Raw genomic sequence first — 18137 nt, forward strand, 5'->3', positions numbered from 1 at the left:
CAAATGTGAATACCACAATCTTTTTAGTAAATAACTGCCACAGTCCAATCAAGAGCAAATTGGGCTTGGATTAAAGTCAAGCGATACCGTGATTCTCTGCCTACATATTTCTGCGTAGCCACATGCTGTATTGCATTTTTTCTGCTTTGAGGTATATATACTAGTTTAAAGATACGTTAGTCTGCCCTTGAGTTGACCGCCGGAAATATTCCTAATTCGGTTTCTGCTCCCAGGAGTCAGGTACAGTGGTTCTGTGTTAGATTGCAAACTAAAAAAACAATTTGATGTGATTGTATCTTTCCAAAACAACCACGGACACAAGGTGGTAAACAATTTAACTTCTACACTTATGTCGGAAACATCCCATTTTGGCCGCCGTTTTCGACCCCCAGTAGTTCGTACTTCTACAACAACACATTGTAGCGTTGTGTACATTGCATTTAAAAACATTAATCGAAACTGTGGAAAGAATCGCCTTCGCTCTATTCAAGCAACGTTTTAAATAATGAATGCATCCGTATCCGAGAAGGAAGTTTAAAGTTAACTTCCTCTGCCCTATTACTAATAGGAAATGTTACTAAAGCGCACACTACGTTGTTATTGGGCGTGCTGTGAAAAAACAAGAAATTAAAGATCTAATGCGTGAGCACGAATTAAACTAATTGACATAATATAATTACAACGGTCGACTATGCTCGATTAAAAACAAACCAGAAGTAACCAACAAAGCGGATTCCCGTTGCCATTGGTGGCTGCGGGGCAGTAGGAATAATGCGTTTATACATGTAATAAATAATAATTCGTAAAGACCTATGATATATTATGATTTATTGATTGGTAAAGAATATGTGTAAATACGCTGTGTTAACTCCCGTAGGAGCCTGTGGTTACTTGTAACTTACTTACATTAGTTCTTGTCGTCGCTTAAAAACGCTTGTTTTCGTGAATTTTAACAAACCGTAATGACGCAGTAATTAGGTAATGTTAAGAAGTTAATATTAATTATATGATGTTGAATTAAAAATAATGTTTCAATTACGAATAATGATAATAAGGTATGACAGTAGTGCACTTAATGCGCCCCAATGGTAATAGTTTGGTTAAGTCGTGAATGTCACCAACACGTGCCGTCGTGTCCTCCTAAACTCCATGGCAGTATAACCACTTTAAAGTACATGAGAAAAGAGTAATTGTTAATTAATCGCTAATCATGTCACATGTGGTTTTAAACCAAAAAATTTCAAGATAATAAAGAGTCCCAGAATTAATTAATATACATGCGGAAAAATCACGCAAAAATACAATAACAACAGAACAACTGCTTAACGAAAAAGAATCTATATGACCACTTACGTGCTCAATTACACATTTGATTTACATTAAACATACAAACCTTCCGGTATAAACGGCCAACTTCCTGTACATTCGTTTATACAACTGTGATATGAGTCAATCTCCTGTTCAAACAACACAAATAAAATTCATTAGAAATTGTCATTCCAACCAAGCACCTAGTGCCCCAGTTTAATAATCTCGTCTTTTAATTAGGGAAACCCACCCGCTGAAAAAAACACGGAAACGAGAATAAGTTGCAAAAGGCATTTTTTTGTAAAGAAATTGTTTCTTTAATAAGGAATTGAATGTTTAGTTGAAAGATTGTTTTGCCCCCTAGGCCTTTAAATACTGCTTGTTTTTTTTTAAACAAAAAGCCGCGTATTTTTCGATGTTCAGTTTAGTGTAAAGACATTGAAATATCAGTCTCGTAATTGCTGGCTCATTTAAAAGTCTGCGCTACCTTCAACCGGGTTCTTTTTAACCGAAGTACACAAAGATGAGGACAATCTTGTAAATCAGAACTTCCTGTTTGATCGGGCGTCGTGGCTTCAACTGGTTGGGAATTTGATGGATTTGTTGCCGATGATGCAGCAAACCACGGTAAGAACAACAAACAAAAATTTTCCATCACGCGTATCGACATGGCTGTAAAAAAAGTATGAACCTATTACGTGTATATTACAACATACTTAAAGTTATTTCGCGTAAGGACAACCGACGTATCCATATGTTAATCTGCTGAAACAGATACGTTTTTAAAGACGATGCAGTACCATACCTAGATTTTTAAAGATATGTATTTTATAATAAGGTCGCTGTAACAACGAGATGAAAAGCGGGTTTCCTTACGGAAAAATAAGTGGTTATATGATGTGGGTTCGAAGCTCGTCGCTGCTACCATGATTGTGGGTGTCCTTTAATAACTTTACTGTTGCTCGCTACCATATCAGTTATATTCGTTTTTCGGACAGCGCAGGAATTACCCACGCGATTTTAAAAGTGTCATAGTTTCGTGTCCCGTTTGGCGTTAAGTTGAAAACAAAGTTTTACTGTTTTATTCTGAAGATGCGACAAAAAATCTCCACAATTTCGTTTGGGAGAGTCTTAGGCATCAAAAAGAACGACGGTGTTAATTTAGTCAAGAAATTAACGGTGTTCCATATATTTTATTTTAGTTATGCTTTTTGTACCAACTGGCTGTATAAAGCAATCCTATAAGCCTCTTCACAATCTAATTCTCGGTTTGTTTTACAGCAAGAAAAAAAAACTTGAAACCCGCTTTTGTTACATTTATTCGGCGCTCTCGATACGCAAACTATCTGTGATGAAGTAAACCTGCTACACTGAATTTTGCTGCTATGGTGAGACGAATATCAACTACATGCTTGCTTATCTTTGGATGGCTATATGTACACTTTTGAACCACCACCCTTTTTTGTTTTGAACTCTCAAAACATTTTTATTAAATGCACATTGTATATTTGTATATTCATTACGTTTTACCATTAAATAAATATTCGTTATCTGCATTATGTATATTTCTCGTTCTCGTCCTTTGAAATATTTAAATACAATCAGTGTGCAATAAGATATACATCAGATATTTAAAATACTTTATAAATAGTTCTTTACCTTATCAATATATTGAATGAATACACCTAAAGTTGTAAATGTGAAATCGCAGCCATTTACGTTTTTAAAAACTGACTTTATCGCGACTGTCGTTTTCCAGCCACGCGAGGATCAAGCAAGTTATACCTGACCACTTTTATTGTATTATTCAGCCAGCAAATTGTTGCTTAAAGTCAAAGACACACACCAACATTGGTAGCAGCGTCAAAAGTCACAGCTTTCGAGACTGAATAGCGGTAATTGAGCTACTCGATGGTTTGATGACTGCTTACAGCAGGCCAACATCATGCAACTGATGACGTCACAGACAGCAGTACACGCTTTTATAAGGGCGGCAAGAAGTTTATAGTTCTGTTTCGTTAAATGAACACGCGCGTCTCAGTTCGGACTATAAAACCGGTTTGCTGTACTTTGGTTTGTCACTGTATTGTGACTAAAAAAAGATTTATTTTTTATTAGATTGATGCTAGGAGTGTTTACGCAGTGGCATGCTTTAAAGTTTAAACAGTTTGAGAGTCTTAGACCACTATTTAGTTGCCGCGTTTTCCCTGACGAAAATGAATTCACAAACTTTCTCTGGCGAAATGATTCACAAACTGTCTTTCATAGCGAAGTCGTAAACGGTACAATTCCGGTGCATTACTATACAGAAGTGTGTTGAAATAAGTTGCAGCCTTTGCAGCCAGAATATGAACTGGGCTCAGAGATTAAGAAAGTTGAACGGGAACCCGGGGACAGTCGTTCATATACAGGAGAACCGAGCGAGTGTGTCCTGACTGAATCAACTGATGCGTGACGTCGGGGTTGGAACCAACAAAAAGTTTCTGGGTACGGAAATTATTACTTTGTTGTACGTTTGTGTAGACAACCTGTTTATTAAAGCAGTTTAAAATAGAATATATAAGGTTGTACGAAATATTCCCATACATTTTGAAATCACTGAACGACATGGAATATGGCAATACAATATTTCAAAAAAATCTCAACTGTGTTTTTGCAGCTGTGGTTTAATTAGACAATCAGTCGTTTTTAAACAACAGCAGTGGATGACGTGTACGCGACTCGTAAACATAAAAAAGCACAAACACAAATTAACACGCCGCTTCGCATCAGAACGTTGATATAGACATTTTCTGTTTTGCGACGGGACCAACGTAAAGAGTACCTTATAAAATGTGAGATATTTATATACGTTATTCAAAAGCGACATGCTGTACGACGTTTTTAGTGATTCGCCACATTATAGTACTTGCAAATAAAACACATTCGGCCTATATATTTGCCGCTGGATATTTTTCGTTTTGCAAACTTTTGTTTGCCAGCGGCTTTTCTGATTTTTTTCTTTACTGCTTTTCTGATCTTTAAACGCAAAGGTAAAGAAGCAAAAACTTTTGTTTGCCAGCGGCTTTTCTGATTTTTTTCTTTACTGCTTTTCTGATCTTTAAACGCAAAGGTAAAGAAGCAAATATGAAAAGCTTGGGAATTTATTTTAAAGGTCCTACTATAAAACCACACTAAGCGATATGTATAATAATCACACCAATTTTTCTTCCCCTACGATATAATAATCACAACCCGTTTTTATATACACAATGTTGACTTTTTCCTACTGAATATGTCCTACTGAATATTGAGTGTTTTACTGAATACTTTGAAGTATGGCAGCCACCAAAGAAAATGCTATGAAGGTGTAACCGCCAGCAACCTTCCCGGCAGAGGAGACGGTGGGGCAAACTGTGGGGTTAGTGTCAGCATTGGTGCCAGTGTTGCAGTTGTCTAGAAACCAGCAAATTATTTATTAATTTATAACACCGAAATAATGAAACTGTTACGCGACAGATCAAATTTAACAAAAGGTTTTATGGGGCAGTCAGCATTTGTCAACCCACAACGGTTTAATACAGACAAGCTATTTAGGATACTTTTGTATAAATAGTCCTACAACTTCTAGAAATCCGATCCTACAACAAAACCCAATAAAGCTATTTCGCCTTTTCTTCCGTTCTCGTTATATCGAAAACGGCCATGCGTTCGGACTTGCCAGAAAGAAGAAGCCTTACTGACAAATATCATTACCTGTGGAACAGGTCGAAGTGTACGTTTGACCAACTCCGATGATGTTGGTGCACGTGATACCAGTAACATTTAACAAGGCGCAATCTCGTACAGTTGTCACCGTTGTTCTATTCAAAACTTAAAGTAATAAACAGGCGTTATAAAGGATTTCGATGTTATATAGTAGAGGTTTCTTGTATTGTAAGGAGGCATACCAACGAAAAATGAAAATTTCCGTATGGATAGAGGATATGGAATGTAACAGCCTAAAGGTATCATAACGATACGGCTTCTAAAAAAAGTTGCGTAAAAAAAACTCGCTGGAGTAAAAAAATCAACTGTTTCGACAATGCATGGGATTTCCCATAAGAAATAAATTCACTTAACTTTGATCGTTTGTAGTTTCTAAAATGCTGAAGAAAGTTCAAATTTTATTTTTGATTTTGTATAACAATTAAAAATATATAAAAAAAATTGTAAAATATACACTTTATTATGTTTTAATTTCTATTCGATTGAACGTAGGTACTACATATCAGATTATGCTGACTCGGCATATTTTCAAACCCAATGTTAAATACGAAAAACTGACTTAAAATGTTACAGTAAGTACTAGTGAGGCCTAATAGAAATTTTAATATAAAAAAGTGCCGAGTCAACATATTATGTAGCTATGTTCGATCGAAAATTAAAACAGAATAAGTCTATGTTTTAGCATTCATTATACCAACTCAGAAATAAAATTATTTTTTTTCACTCCAGCGGGCGAATTTGCTGCTTTGAAACTCATTTTTTTGTATTTTCAAAACTTGGATGGTTTACGTGTGTGTGTGTAATTTTGTATGGCTGAGAACTCGGACAAGGGAGCACACTTGGTCGGGACAATGATTGGTAATAAAGTGAAAGTGCTCTTTTGTCGGTCCGACGAACAGTATAGCTATACCCGTTTCACTCCATAACTGCTACTTAATAAATGAACTTACACTCGGCGTAGATTGTTGACGTCGTGCAGTAGTTGAGCCCAGTAGTGCAGTTCTTTCGATTAGAATCTGCCAATGTTTCAGTCATGCAACCGGTGTTGGGGGTTGTAGTCGATGTACTACACGAGTAGCATTCAATTGCCTGGCCTGTAATTAATTAAATGTTGTGTGTAGAGGGCAAAGGTTTCGTGCTGTTACACGTTTTAGCATCGATTGGTAGCTCGCTTGCCGACTCAGGGGGTTGGGGGGGGGGGGGGTATCGGTTACATCAGCAAAGAAGCCCGGACTTGTCGCGCATTTTTCTTGAAATCGATCCCATAGTTTTTCAGCGTTGCGTAGCAACGTAAAAGATCGTTAATAACATGGGTGTCATGTTACTACCCCACCTTATGACATGTTACCATGACATAGGAAATGTGCACAGATGTTTTTTTAGCCCTATGGTAACGCCCATCATCTTCCTATCCATAGTATGCCAAGAGTTCCATTTAATTTTTTTTCTTACGTGGCCAAAAAGCGACATTCGTTATTTTCAACATGGGTGTCGTGCCTATCTAGGTGGGTGTTTTGTAGTAGAGTGGGAGAAGATGGGACACCTACTCCTTATTTTCCCGTCCTATTTAAGTAGTAAACCAAAAAAATCAAAGATTTATAAAAACCGTAGTCTCACAGCTTCCATAGACCGCGTTGTTAATTGTTTAAAATACGATTAGAGGATATTTGGATATTATGTACCAATGTATCCTATCCCCCCCCACCCTACTATCATAAAAGTAATTTTTGTGGGTGGTTGTTTTTTCTATTTATTGTAGGACTAATAATTTAGTTATTAGAAAACCCAGCAATGCCAAGTAGTTTGGGTAACCCGTGAGTGTCTTCTTACCCAAAGGCACATGCACCCCTAATATTAGTGGGCGCCATTAATATCCACTGTGCCATATGCTGGACAATTCGCATACCGACAGTGTCTTGGCCAAGACACATCCCATACGCCCAGTGGTAGCAGCGACTCTTGCCCCAAGCAGACATACAAAGCCCATACTGGTAGCAGCGACGAGCCTGGAACTTGTCGGTTTGGCAGAAGCGCTATTAACAACAAATGCCGCATGTCACAATGATTGACAGCTATCATAACAATGCCCATTATGCATGATAACTATGCGCAAGTACTCGCATATTTACTTGCAAGAACAAGGTTAGCTAACTCAATGTTGATTCGCGCATAAACCGATGATCATGCAAAAAATAATAACACCCTTAGCGAATTATTAAATGACGACTTTATGCGAATGATTAACAAACTTAACAACGAGCATGGCAACTTACCCGGGGCGTAGAATGCGAACAAGATCGAACACAGAAGGATTGCCTGGTGCTGCATATTGACAGAATAAAAACTAAGTCTTCTAAATGATCAGATAAAATTCAAAAACTTAGGAATATTTTGTCCTTCTTAACCGTCGCCAGTAAAACCTTAAGTGATATCGAAGTGTTGGAATCGTTTCTTTTAAGTGAGGACAAACAGCGTTACCTTTTGTTTCATGCCTTCTGTCTGGCCCAGTCGAAAATAGTTTTCCTGGCTTGTTACAACACGCGAGGTGAAAGGAAACTGTATATCTCAATAGTAATTTTATATTGTCTTCACGACGAGGTACATATACCAACTGGTTGCTTAAACTCTTAGTCCATTGTTTGCGCAACGGTATAATTACTAGACAACGGGCTGCGTACTTTGTGGGTGATTATTATTTTTGAACTTTTTCGTATGTATATGAATAATTTAAACAACATTGATGATTAGTAACTACTAAGTTACCGCAAATGCCATAAATTAGTGATTATTAGGTTACTACAGCGTGTCTTTTTGCGCAAAGGATTACGCCCACAATGGTAGCAGTCATACAAGCCGTGAACCCATTCATTGCCTCTGGGTTGGATGCAAACGCGCTGCCACGGCGGCGGACTTACGGAATCCTCATTTACCATTGCGACGACCTTGTGTACTCACGCACACAAAACGTTACATCACTACGTTAAAGAAATCTCTTTGAAATCTTGTGCTATAATCGTAGTAACTTAATACTCCCGCAGCGCGTACCTAGCGACCAAGCCAAATATTTTTTCACGTGATGTTTTTGAACAATCACCTGATAATTATGAAGCTCCACTTTTGTTTGTGTCTATATCATTACAACAATTACAACGTTTTTGTTATGTGTGGACAAGTAGCACATGCAGATTGTACAAACTTGTTAAAAATTCTGTTTGTAAAGTTCAAATAATCGGTTGTGCAAAAATATCAAAAGGTGAAAAACCGTTTAAAGCATTTATTTTAGAGGTGATTTTAAAGTTTACAGATACAGCAGCCATTTAGGGATGTGAAGTGTAAAAGCAGAACCCCAATAAACACCAAGCTTGTTGTCGATATATCAGCACACAACAAAATTTGTAGACTGGTATACGCGGATCGTGTTTAAACAATTAACAACGGTCTATGGGAGTCGTGACGGTTTTATAATTCTTAAATACAAATTAACACGAGAAAAAAGAATGAATAGGTGTCCCATCTTTCCCCACAATACATCGGAAAAATAATTTTTAACTTTAAGTCTTGTTTTAAAGCTATTTCGACGCGATGCGATTCGTAGCTTTTAAAGCTATTTCGACGCGATGCGATTCGTAGCGCCTAATAAAGGCATATTTATGCTGACCAAAACCTCAGTTAGGCGTATGATTATTCTTAGCACAATGTGCAACATTAAAATGATTTGTTGTTTGAAACCATGATTAAAGAGTTAGTATTGAAACAACGTACTAGCGTTATCATACAAGTACTGCATAACAACCTATGGTATAACTATGTCGTATAATTAAAAAATCTGTCTTATGCATTCTGCTGGTATAAAAACACGCTTGTATATATGTGTCGCCATACGGTCACCAATATTGCTTTAACATAAACTAATATTTTTCAATAAATTCTTGCCACGATTTAAGTTTAGCATGCTAGAAAGATAAAACTTTTGAATCGGGACTTAATGATGTAAATTAAGTTTAAATGTTAGAAATGTTGTGTATTTTTCACAGTAAAACTAATTGTTTTCATATCATAACTAATTGTACTTTAAATCCAAAGCAGCACTTTTAAAATTAAATTGGGTTTTGATCGCTCGTTTCGTGAGAGGAAATATTACTGATTGCACAATATGGTCTAATTAACTTGTTTATTAGCAAATTTACAATTGAATTGCGAGTTCAGAATTATACAGAGTACAAAATATTACACTACAATAAAAATGTATTTGTTTGGACTTGGTTGGTTTGTTTACATAAGATTTTGAACTGCAAGTAAAGCAGCCAGCATAGATAGTGCTATGAAGCTATAACCGCCAGCAATCTTTACAGCAGAGCCGCATACTCCAGTGTTAGCGTTGTCACCAGTATTGCAGTTATCTATAAAATACAACAGTTGTTGTTACGTTGCGCAATATTTCTTTCTGGGTTGCATCTGTTTCTGTATGGCTGACAAGTTACACTACAACCCATAATAATTAAAGAACCTAGGGTTGGAGACAGACCGTTGGTGTGTCCTTTGGTGTGTCCCCACAAGGACTCAAATGCACACTGAGGTAGAAGCGTCGAACTTACATCAGGTTAATTTTACCTGTTGAACATGTCGAAGTAAAGGAAATACCGATTGCTCCCAAGTTCAAGCAAGTTGTGCTGGGAAGAGCAGCCGCACTACACGCACGTACAGTTGTCACCGTTGATACTCCAAGAACTGAATAGTAAAGTCATGAAAATTGCATAATATTGGCATTAAAACGTCGCAAACGCCACACCTTTATTTCACCCGGAAGCGCTAAACTAGACAATTTTAAGTCCGCTTGAAGCGCAGGAAAGTTGACGGATCGGGTGTTTATTTAAAGTTTTTAACCTCAAAGCCTCGCCTGACAGGGCTCGTTTATAGCACCTCAAGTCCGCTTACGATTTACCCACGTGTCTGATCGTATATGAAACTTTGTAGGTAACAACTATTTTTATGAATTTTTATTCAATTTTATCGGTGAGAGTTAGACAACCAATATGGAACAATTGGGGTATAAGCGAATGCTCTTAAAGTCTTTTGCCCAAGGAAGACATATAGTACACAAGTGTGAACTGCTAGCTGTATCGAAAAAGAGTCTGTATCCTCTGTGCTTAAAACATTCTATAAAGAGCCGGGTGTTCCTAGTATTATAAGTACACTAATATGCCGAGCCACACCCCAATCAAACAAAAAAAAAACTTCAGATTATTACGGGTCGTGTATGTTGTAGATGTCAGGCAATGATCCTGCCCAGAGGGACATTGCAGTTGGTTAGTGGCCGAAAGAGCTCCCGTAACACAACCTGGAGTTGGCCCCGCAGAAGTTGTAGTGCATTGGTAGCACTGGGCTGCTGATCCTATCAAATAAAGTGGATTTCGATTATAACGAAGTAATACCAAGCGCATAAAAAAAAACGTTAGACATTCAAGCTTTGCTTCTTCCATTTTTTAAAAATATATACCCAGTGAAAACGTAGGTGATTTTCACTGAAAGAGTAAACTTTTTAAGTCTTACGTTACACTGGGTACTAACGCAGTACTTCTAAAACTATAAAGATTCGGTGTTGAGATTCGTTTTACATTTTTTCTGGATTTTACTTAACGTTAATTCACTTCCAAATTTATTAGTTGTTATTATTTTAATTTGCTTCCAAATTTATTAGTTGTTATTATTTTAATTTGGTCAGTTAAGGCATTATAGTTATTGCAGTAAATAAAACACAAAAACAATATTTTTCAAACAGCAGTTGCGCTATTGAGTAAGATGTGGTGGTAGTTTGACCACGAATGGTAAGTTATACAGTACTGTGGGGAAGGATGGGAAACCTTTAGCACATAATATCCAAAAACCTAATCGTGTTTTTAACAGTTAACAACAGTCTATGGGAGTCGTGATGATACGGTTTTATAATTATTTGAATGTTCTTTGTTTACCAGCATATAGGACAAGAAAATGGAATGAAAATGTGTCCCATCTTTACCCACCCTAATATATCATATATAAAATACATATTAATTACCTTTGCCTATAAACAAAGCGAGAAGAAAAGCAGAACACAAAACGAAAGCTTGTTGTCGATACATTATTACTTAAAATACCTTGCAACAAAATCTATAAGACTGTAAAATTTAATTCTCTAACCTTGTACCGCGCTCGCAAACAGCGAAGTAATAATTCTACAGACATTAACGTCTTTGTATTTATGGCCATTTCAATGGGGTTTGTGAACAAAGGATTGTGTTTAGGCTGACCGATTCTCTTCCTAGTCCGACAACAAAAGCATTACTTCTATTGACTTTTGTTCAGCCCCACATTTTTCCTACACGCCGATTTCAAACAATGTTAAGGATTGGAAACTGTAAGGTTTATTGTTTGAAACCCCCTCATAAATTTGTTATTTGAACAAAGTACCAGCTTATATACATAGATTGTATAGCGGTGTATTATAATTTCTATCGGACCATATCATTAGAACTCAATTGTATTTTAAACCTAAATCTTTTCTGCGAAATTATATAACATGCTTTCGACCGCAAAAAGAATACATGTTAAATTAATTGCAAAATATGTTTATTAACAAGTTTTAAATTACAGCATTATTAAAATTAGATCCTCTAATAATTATATCACGCGATATGTCATTTCTTAACAATTATTACTACATAAGAATTATACAGAGTAAAAAATATTACACTACAATAATAGATTTGTTTAGATTTGGTTGGTAGTTACATAAGATTTTGAACTGCAAGTAAAGCAGCCAGCATAGATAATGCTATGAAGCTGTAACCGCCAGCAATCTTTACAGCAGAGCTAGTTGTATCTTCACCGGTGCCCGAAGAGCTACTACACCCCCTGTTTGGAATAGTTCCAATGTTGCAATTGTCTGTAAATAAAATATGAATTAAAGCGTTGCCTTTCCCTTGTGTATTTTAGTGACACGATTTAGAGGATAAGCAAATATTATTCAAGTTCATCTTTTTACATTAGGCTTAAGTACCACACCATCTTTTAATTAATCTCGTTTGTTACCAACTGTAAGCTACCTGTAGAGCATGTTGAGTAGTATGCTCTGGAAGTCATTCCTCCAATGTTGGAACAAAGTGTGCCCGAGTTAGGAACGGCGGAGCATCCTCGCACGGTTGAGACGGTCGATATGCCCAAACCTGAGAAAATTAGTCAATACCGCTTCGTTTCTTTTGGGGTGTGTGTCTAAAACTAAAGGCCTGCAAATAATTTTCACTTTTACGGGTGTGCTTGGTGCGGTCCGTAACTCCCCATCAAATGTCATACGTTATTTCAGAATATAGTTTACCTGTTGTGTATATCGTAGTCGTTAAGCAATATCTTCGTCCAGCCGGGCAGGAAACCTTTGAAGTCGACGAAAGAGCTCCAGTAGCGCAACCGTTAGACGGCGTATTAGAGGATGCGGTACAACTGTAGCATTGGATGGCATAACCTGTCAGCAGAAAAAAACGTGTTTTAGATTACGCAAAGCAACTTTTGGTCGTTTTGATATCAAAATAATAATTGCCACAATAATAGCATTTCTTGGCATTTGAATAAATTAAACATATAACTTCGAAGAACAATGTTTTAAGTTTACTACTACTTGATAAAGTAAGCTTTGCAATGCGAAATTTAAACAGTAGTTTCTAGTTGTGAACCCGTTATTGCTCAAATAATAAGTTTATAAGAAATAAAAAAAATTTTCGATACGTAATATCGTTACATTACCTTTGCCTAAAAATAAGGCAAGTATAATTGCAGAACACGCAACGAAAACGTTTTGTCCGTACATCATCAATAACAACACTTGTTCGAAAATATATAGAACCGTTCCACACAAGTCAAATAGCAAAGTAATAATCCTAGCGTCGTACACCCATATTTCAAACAGATTTTAATAACATGTATAGCTTGGTGAAGAAAGGCATATAAAGTATTTAAGCATTTTTTTATGCGGCGACAAAAAAAGATCAAAAAGGCGACGTATATTTTACAAGTTTGTTCACGCTCCTAAAATTTCGTCCTGGTGCCTGAAAATATTGACTGAGGAATTGTATGCAAATGGTGAAAATTAACTCTACATAAAAATTCACTACCTATAAATGTCTATTTTGTTAACGACCCAATATACGCATCGAACACATATAGTACAATGGGGGAAGATGGGACTCTTAAGCACATATTGCCAAAAATTTCCAAAATCAAAATAGATGACGGTTTTTGGGTAATACCACGAATTAGTACTATCATTCCTTTATTAATTGACACCAATTTAATAAAATATAATAAAACACACGAGAAGTTATTTAGCGATCCCCCACAACAAGTGAAATTTTACAAATTCGAAAACACACAGGATAAGATGGGACAGTTTAAAATCATTGGTAATTTTAAATAATAAGTGTATTTATAAATAGGAATATACGTAAATAACACGAAATTATACTGTACGCTTTGAAAATTAGGTCTAAACATTCTTTTTCTTGCCTTACTGCTATAGCTTTTAACATGTTACCTATATACATTATATTATTGCATAACAATTGGTATTGGTAACATTGGGTAATGTTCGAACATGAATGGGTAAATATTGTATCCTACAAATGTATATAAACTTGTAATAACAGAAAATTGATAATAACTATTGATAAAGTTTTTATTTTTCTTTGCTACAAATTTGGTATTACTACTCTGTTTTTGACACAAGCCACTTCTTATAATTATCACCAAGTGCAAATGACCAAATTTCGAATATATGATCAAAAGATTATCTTTTTATTAAATCAGTATCTTATAATTGAAAATCCCCTGAGGTATAAATTACTAAATTAAAAGCAAATCTTTCAAAGTTTGGCAATGAAAACATACAAAACTACAATGTGGGGGAAGATGGGACTCTATTTACATTAGCAGTATTCTGCAACTTGTAGTTAACCTACCGAGTTTTACAGTCTGTGCTAGTTTCTTTGCCATGTAAACTTCATATATATAACGTTAAACCGATATTTTTTTGTTGTTTTTGTCTCAATTTAAAGTCATATTGACCCCTGCCTATTTTCTTCATCCTTTTATCTTAGTGTTTTATTTACAAAACTAAAACTCAAACTGTACGAAATATTCAAGGTTGTTTTATGAAGCTATGAAACTAGTTTAATCGTTCGCACACGCAAACTAAAAAAAATTATTGGCTTTACTATGATTTAGCGAGCATTAAATATTAGCACCTTACTATTTCGCATTTTTTACCTGTTCAAAGTATACTGTTTCTATTTTACATGTGTTTTTTTTATATTTAAAAACAGTAATCAGCTTTGACGGGCGTTTTATAAAGTCGTGATAATACTGTCGAATAATTCTGTAACCTTATTTTCCTGATTATCATTAATTGGGGGTCCGTAAAAATAAAATTTAAAAAAAGTCTCGTCTGACAAAGTGTCCCATCTTCCCCCACCCTACTATACCTAAAATGACCGAATCATTTTTTTATATTCACTTCAATTTTAATTAAACTGTCAGTTTTACTGTTCTACAGAATGTTATATAGTTGCAAACAAAAGGATATTGGTAGCAGTTCTCTTCATATTTTATGAAAGAATCCCACACTTAGTGAGGGAAGATGGGACACTTAAGCACATAATGCCCAATATTTCCAAAGTCAAAATATATGACGGTTTTTGGGTGATACCACGAATTAGTACTATCATTCCTTTATTAATTTAAAACAATTCAAAAAATATATTAAAACACACGAGTTATTTAGCGATTCGCACAACGGATGTAATTTTACCAATTCGAAAACACACGGGGTAAGACTGGACAGCTTAAAATTCTCGTTAATTTTGATTAATAAATGATTTTTCTATTAGAAATACACGTGAATGCCACGAATAACTAAATTTTATTACAAATGCATAAAAACGAGCATTCAAAATGAACATATTAATATGTTTTTTTAGCCATTGAAAAAATGTTGTACCCATTTAATTAAACAGTTATTATCATCTTTCTCGGGCACTTGGTTGGACCGTGAGAATACTGTCGAACTACTGTAACATTTTTTTTCGTCTATCATTGAATGGGTACCAAAAAGACACGTCTTACATCGTGTCCCATGTTCCCCACTCTACTATATTCAAAAGTCAGTATTTAAATTCATACTTAAACACGTACCCATAAAGTTAGTATCTCGTAAGTGTGCACTGGATGTATAAAATAGGTTATTCCAAATGTCGTTGGCCCACCACACACAGAAAGAGTTTCGTTATTTTTTATTGTTCTGTTATAACTTTTGTTTAGCAGTTTGGGCATACCATTCATCATCATTGGGTTGGGGCCCAAAGAACTGAACCTTTTGTAATCTTACAAGACACATGGTATTTCAATCAGCGACGGCAGAAGAAAGTGAGTACACAATATTACAGTTTTAGCAACATTAAAGTTCTCATAATACTAAACAGGCACATCAATATTTTGTTTCGACCTAGTTGTTACATAAGATTTTGAACTGCAAGTAAAGCAGCCAACATGGATAATGCTATGAAGTAACCTCTAGCAATCTTTACAGCAGAGCTAGTTGTTTCTACACCGGTATCAACATTCGGTGTTATGGCTGCAGTAGAGCTTGAATCGTCTTTTGTAGATGGAGAGTTAGTCGTCTCTTCTACAACGCCAGAAGAGTTTCCACATCCCGGTATTCCAGTGTTTGGAATAGTTCCAGCGTTGCAATTATCTGAAAATTTTGGTTGCATTAGCCAACCACAAAGTTACACGTGTGGTAAGTCGTAAGCTGGCACACAAGGTGTATGATTGTATTTTTACCCATTTTACCTGTGGAGCATCAGTACGAGGTGTAGTATATATAAGTAACAACAATATGGTTTACTACGAGTATACTATGTTGCCGTAAGCCACTTCCGAGGCTCCATTATAGCTAAAGCCGCACCTCCTTCTGGTTTCGTCGGTTGTTATTCCATTTTCTAAAAATATCAGAGTGAACACGGGTGTTTTGGAATTTTATTTGGCAGTTCATAAACACAAACCTAAAATGATCTGTTAAGAAGGATTCCTAAACCGTTAGTATTTATCTCTTGGGATGAAATTGTTGTACTTGTTCTATATGAAGTGGACGTGGAGCAATATTTTATTTCAGTAGAGCAGGTTCGCGAAAAACTCAAATCAAATATTAGTTGAAACAATCATTAGAAAAATGACACATGTGATAGCTGGTATAGATGAAACATAATCCTACGTGTTTATAACAACTGCCGTTATGCAAAGATAAGTAAATCACATTTATTTAGTCTAACCTATTATAAGTTACCTGTAAAGCATGTCGATATGTATGATGTCCCTTCTCTCATGAAGTTGCAACGATTATCCGGACTACTTGCGCATCCTCGCTGGATTGAGGTGCTTACTACGCCCGAAACTAAAGCAACAATGGAATGTATGCTAATGGCTCATGTCGCACGTGACTCAGCGGCTTATAAACACAAACTTAAAATAATAGCAAGATACAAACAACCTACAGAGAGTAGAGTGGGGTAAAATGGAACAAGTTATCACTCTTTTTCCTCGTCCCATTTGGTAGAAAACAAAGAATAGTTTCCGTGTATAAAAAATAGCATTAATTATTGTTCAAAATACGTCAAGGAATACCTCATATTTAGAAAGAAATGGGCTTTACCCGTTTTGTATGTCGTTCTCGTAGAGCAATATTGACCATAATTGCAGATTACGCTAAAAGACTGATCTAGATCGCTAGTAGTACAACCGGCAGTTGGCGCAAGAGAGGATGTGCTGCATTGGTAGCATTTGATTCCAGCTCCTTTTAGCATAAAAACGGTTAAGACAATCAGAATTGTTTACTCTATATTTAAGGTGAATATGGTAAATTTATATTTCATACTCTTTTGAGAAATCCCTCTGTACCGATAAAATGATATTATTAATAATACTAGTCAAACCTTAACGCTCTAACAAAGAAGTTTTATACAATCTATATGCGAGTTTAAAAAAATAGCTGGCTTAGTTATTGTGTCTTATTGTTGTTCAAACAATAACTATGTAACAAGTAAAAAGTCATAAATACCTTGGCTTATAAATAAAGCAAGCATAATTGCAGAACAGCCAACGAGAAACTTTTGTTCGCACATCATCAATAAGAAGACTTGTTCGAAAATATAGAGCCGTTCCGCAAGGGTCAAATAGCAAAGTAATAATTTTAGCGCTGTACATCTATATTTCAAACAGATTTTAATAACATGTAGCTTGCTTGGTGAAGAAAGGCATATAAAATGTAATGGTTTATGAATTCTTCGTTCGCGTGACAAAAATCAAAAAGGCGAGAACTGTTTTATGAATTTGTCCACACTCGTAAAGTTCCGTCTCGACCCTAATAACATTGATAGAATAAGAATTATATGCAAATGTAAGAGGTAACTCGTGCTTGTGCGGAATTCACAAGAAAGCTTTACATTGTTTGAACAAGTTGTCCTTACAAGTTTATAAAATACAGTCTCGCCCAAGCAGGTCGCTTTAAACCTACTTCCAATTTTAATTAAAGTGTCATTTTACCATGCTATAATACTTTTAAAGTTGCAAGTGGAACGAGATAAAAGCAACTCTATTTAAAATTATAGTCGGTTGGGGTAAAATGGGACGGTTTTTCATTTCCTTTTATTGTCCAATTTGGTAATAAAAGAATATTTACAGAATTATATAACCGTAGACCCGCGACTGTGAAAGAGCTTTGTTATTTGTTAAAAACCTGATGAGGAAACATAGGATTTAGGTGGTAACGATATCCCACTGTACTATATGCTTTGTTTCTAAATATTAACCCAGTTAAATTAATCTAGTTTTATTAACTAAGTCAATGCGTGCTCATTAATTATTTCTTTCTCTGCTACGTATGTATGGCACTACGGGGTAAGATAGACGACACCGTTAGCACATAAAATCCTACATTCCCTAAATGTGTTTTTAACAAATAACAACGCGCACGCTCGTATAGAGTCGCGGGGTTATACAGTAAT

The 18137-nt window shown here is 35.7% G+C and overlaps 4 protein-coding genes and 3 long non-coding RNA genes across 9 annotated transcripts in view; 3 read left to right on the forward strand and 4 right to left on the reverse strand.

Moving 5' to 3' along the window:
- LOC108949985 overlaps positions 1-18137 on the forward strand; it is a 436537-nt gene that overhangs the window by 175930 nt on the left and 242470 nt on the right. The gene's annotated exons all lie outside the window — the stretch shown is intronic.
- On the forward strand, positions 1833-2928 carry LOC113474763. The gene is made up of 2 exons (XR_003396448.1): positions 1833-1935; positions 2590-2928. It is a non-coding gene; the product is annotated as an uncharacterized LOC113474763 (long non-coding RNA).
- LOC113474769 lies at positions 4280-4635 on the forward strand. Its single transcript, XR_003396455.1, has 2 exons — positions 4280-4340; positions 4421-4635. It is a non-coding gene; the product is annotated as an uncharacterized LOC113474769 (long non-coding RNA).
- On the reverse strand, positions 4436-7488 carry LOC100182600. Its single transcript, XM_002121773.4, has 4 exons — positions 7329-7488; positions 6006-6149; positions 5044-5160; positions 4436-4743 (listed from the first exon to the last, which is right to left on the reverse strand). Exons 1-4 carry the CDS (start codon positions 7381-7383, stop codon positions 4607-4609), a joined length of 453 nt encoding a protein of 150 aa, XP_002121809.1. The 5' UTR covers positions 7384-7488; the 3' UTR covers positions 4436-4606.
- LOC100184972 lies at positions 9211-17270 on the reverse strand. Of its 2 annotated transcripts, none has more exons than XM_018814320.2 (4): positions 17192-17270; positions 10304-10447; positions 9667-9783; positions 9211-9455 (listed from the first exon to the last, which is right to left on the reverse strand). In XM_018814320.2, the coding sequence occupies exons 1-4, from the start codon at positions 17256-17258 to the stop codon at positions 9328-9330; spliced, it is 456 nt and encodes a 151-aa protein (XP_018669865.2). In that variant the 5' UTR covers positions 17259-17270; the 3' UTR covers positions 9211-9327. The 2 variants fall into 2 exon arrangements, with proteins under 2 accessions (XP_018669865.2, XP_002121869.1); XM_002121833.5 differs by lacking the exon at positions 17192-17270 and adding an exon at positions 11111-11258.
- LOC108949986 lies at positions 9213-13242 on the reverse strand. 2 transcript variants are annotated; one of them, XM_018814319.2, is made up of 5 exons: positions 12829-12917; positions 12407-12550; positions 12138-12257; positions 11780-11977; positions 9213-9284 (listed from the first exon to the last, which is right to left on the reverse strand). In XM_018814319.2, exons 1-4 carry the CDS (start codon positions 12893-12895, stop codon positions 11820-11822), a joined length of 489 nt encoding a protein of 162 aa, XP_018669864.1. In that variant the 5' UTR covers positions 12896-12917; the 3' UTR covers positions 9213-9284; positions 11780-11819. The 2 variants fall into 2 exon arrangements, with proteins under 2 accessions (XP_018669864.1, XP_026692940.1); XM_026837139.1 differs by lacking the exon at positions 9213-9284 and having other exon boundaries at positions 11649-11977; positions 12829-13242.
- On the reverse strand, positions 15360-16272 carry LOC113474766. Its single transcript, XR_003396451.1, has 3 exons — positions 16208-16272; positions 15928-16076; positions 15360-15829 (listed from the first exon to the last, which is right to left on the reverse strand). It is a non-coding gene; the product is annotated as an uncharacterized LOC113474766 (long non-coding RNA).

Source organism: Ciona intestinalis, chromosome 12, assembly GCF_000224145.3.
Source record: "Ciona intestinalis chromosome 12, KH, whole genome shotgun sequence".
NCBI lineage: Eukaryota > Metazoa > Chordata > Ascidiacea > Phlebobranchia > Cionidae > Ciona > Ciona intestinalis.

Coding starts and splice junctions, on each gene's coding strand:
- LOC100182600 (XM_002121773.4), bottom strand. CDS start 7,383: ATGCAGCACCAGGCAATCCTTCTGTGTTCGATCTTGTTCGCATTCTAC. Junction 6,150..7,328: donor GTTCGCATTCTACGCCCCGG/GTAAGTTGCCAT, acceptor AATTAATTACAG/GCCAGGCAATTGAATGCTAC. Junction 4,744..5,043: donor CACTTCGACCTGTTCCACAG/GTAATGATATTT, acceptor GCTGGTTTCTAG/ACAACTGCAACACTGGCACC.
- LOC108949986 (XM_018814319.2), bottom strand. CDS start 12,895: ATGATGTACGGACAAAACGTTTTCGTTGCGTGTTCTGCAATTATACTT. Junction 12,258..12,406: donor GACTACGATATACACAACAG/GTAAACTATATT, acceptor TAATTTTCTCAG/GTTTGGGCATATCGACCGTC. Junction 11,978..12,137: donor CTACTCAACATGCTCTACAG/GTAGCTTACAGT, acceptor TTTTATTTACAG/ACAATTGCAACATTGGAACT.
- LOC100184972 (XM_018814320.2), bottom strand. CDS start 17,258: ATGATGTGCGAACAAAAGTTTCTCGTTGGCTGTTCTGCAATTATGCTT. Junction 9,784..10,303: donor ATCTACAACATACACGACCC/GTAATAATCTGA, acceptor TTTACTATTCAG/TTCTTGGAGTATCAACGGTG. Junction 9,456..9,666: donor TACTTCGACATGTTCAACAG/GTAAAATTAACC, acceptor TGTATTTTATAG/ATAACTGCAATACTGGTGAC.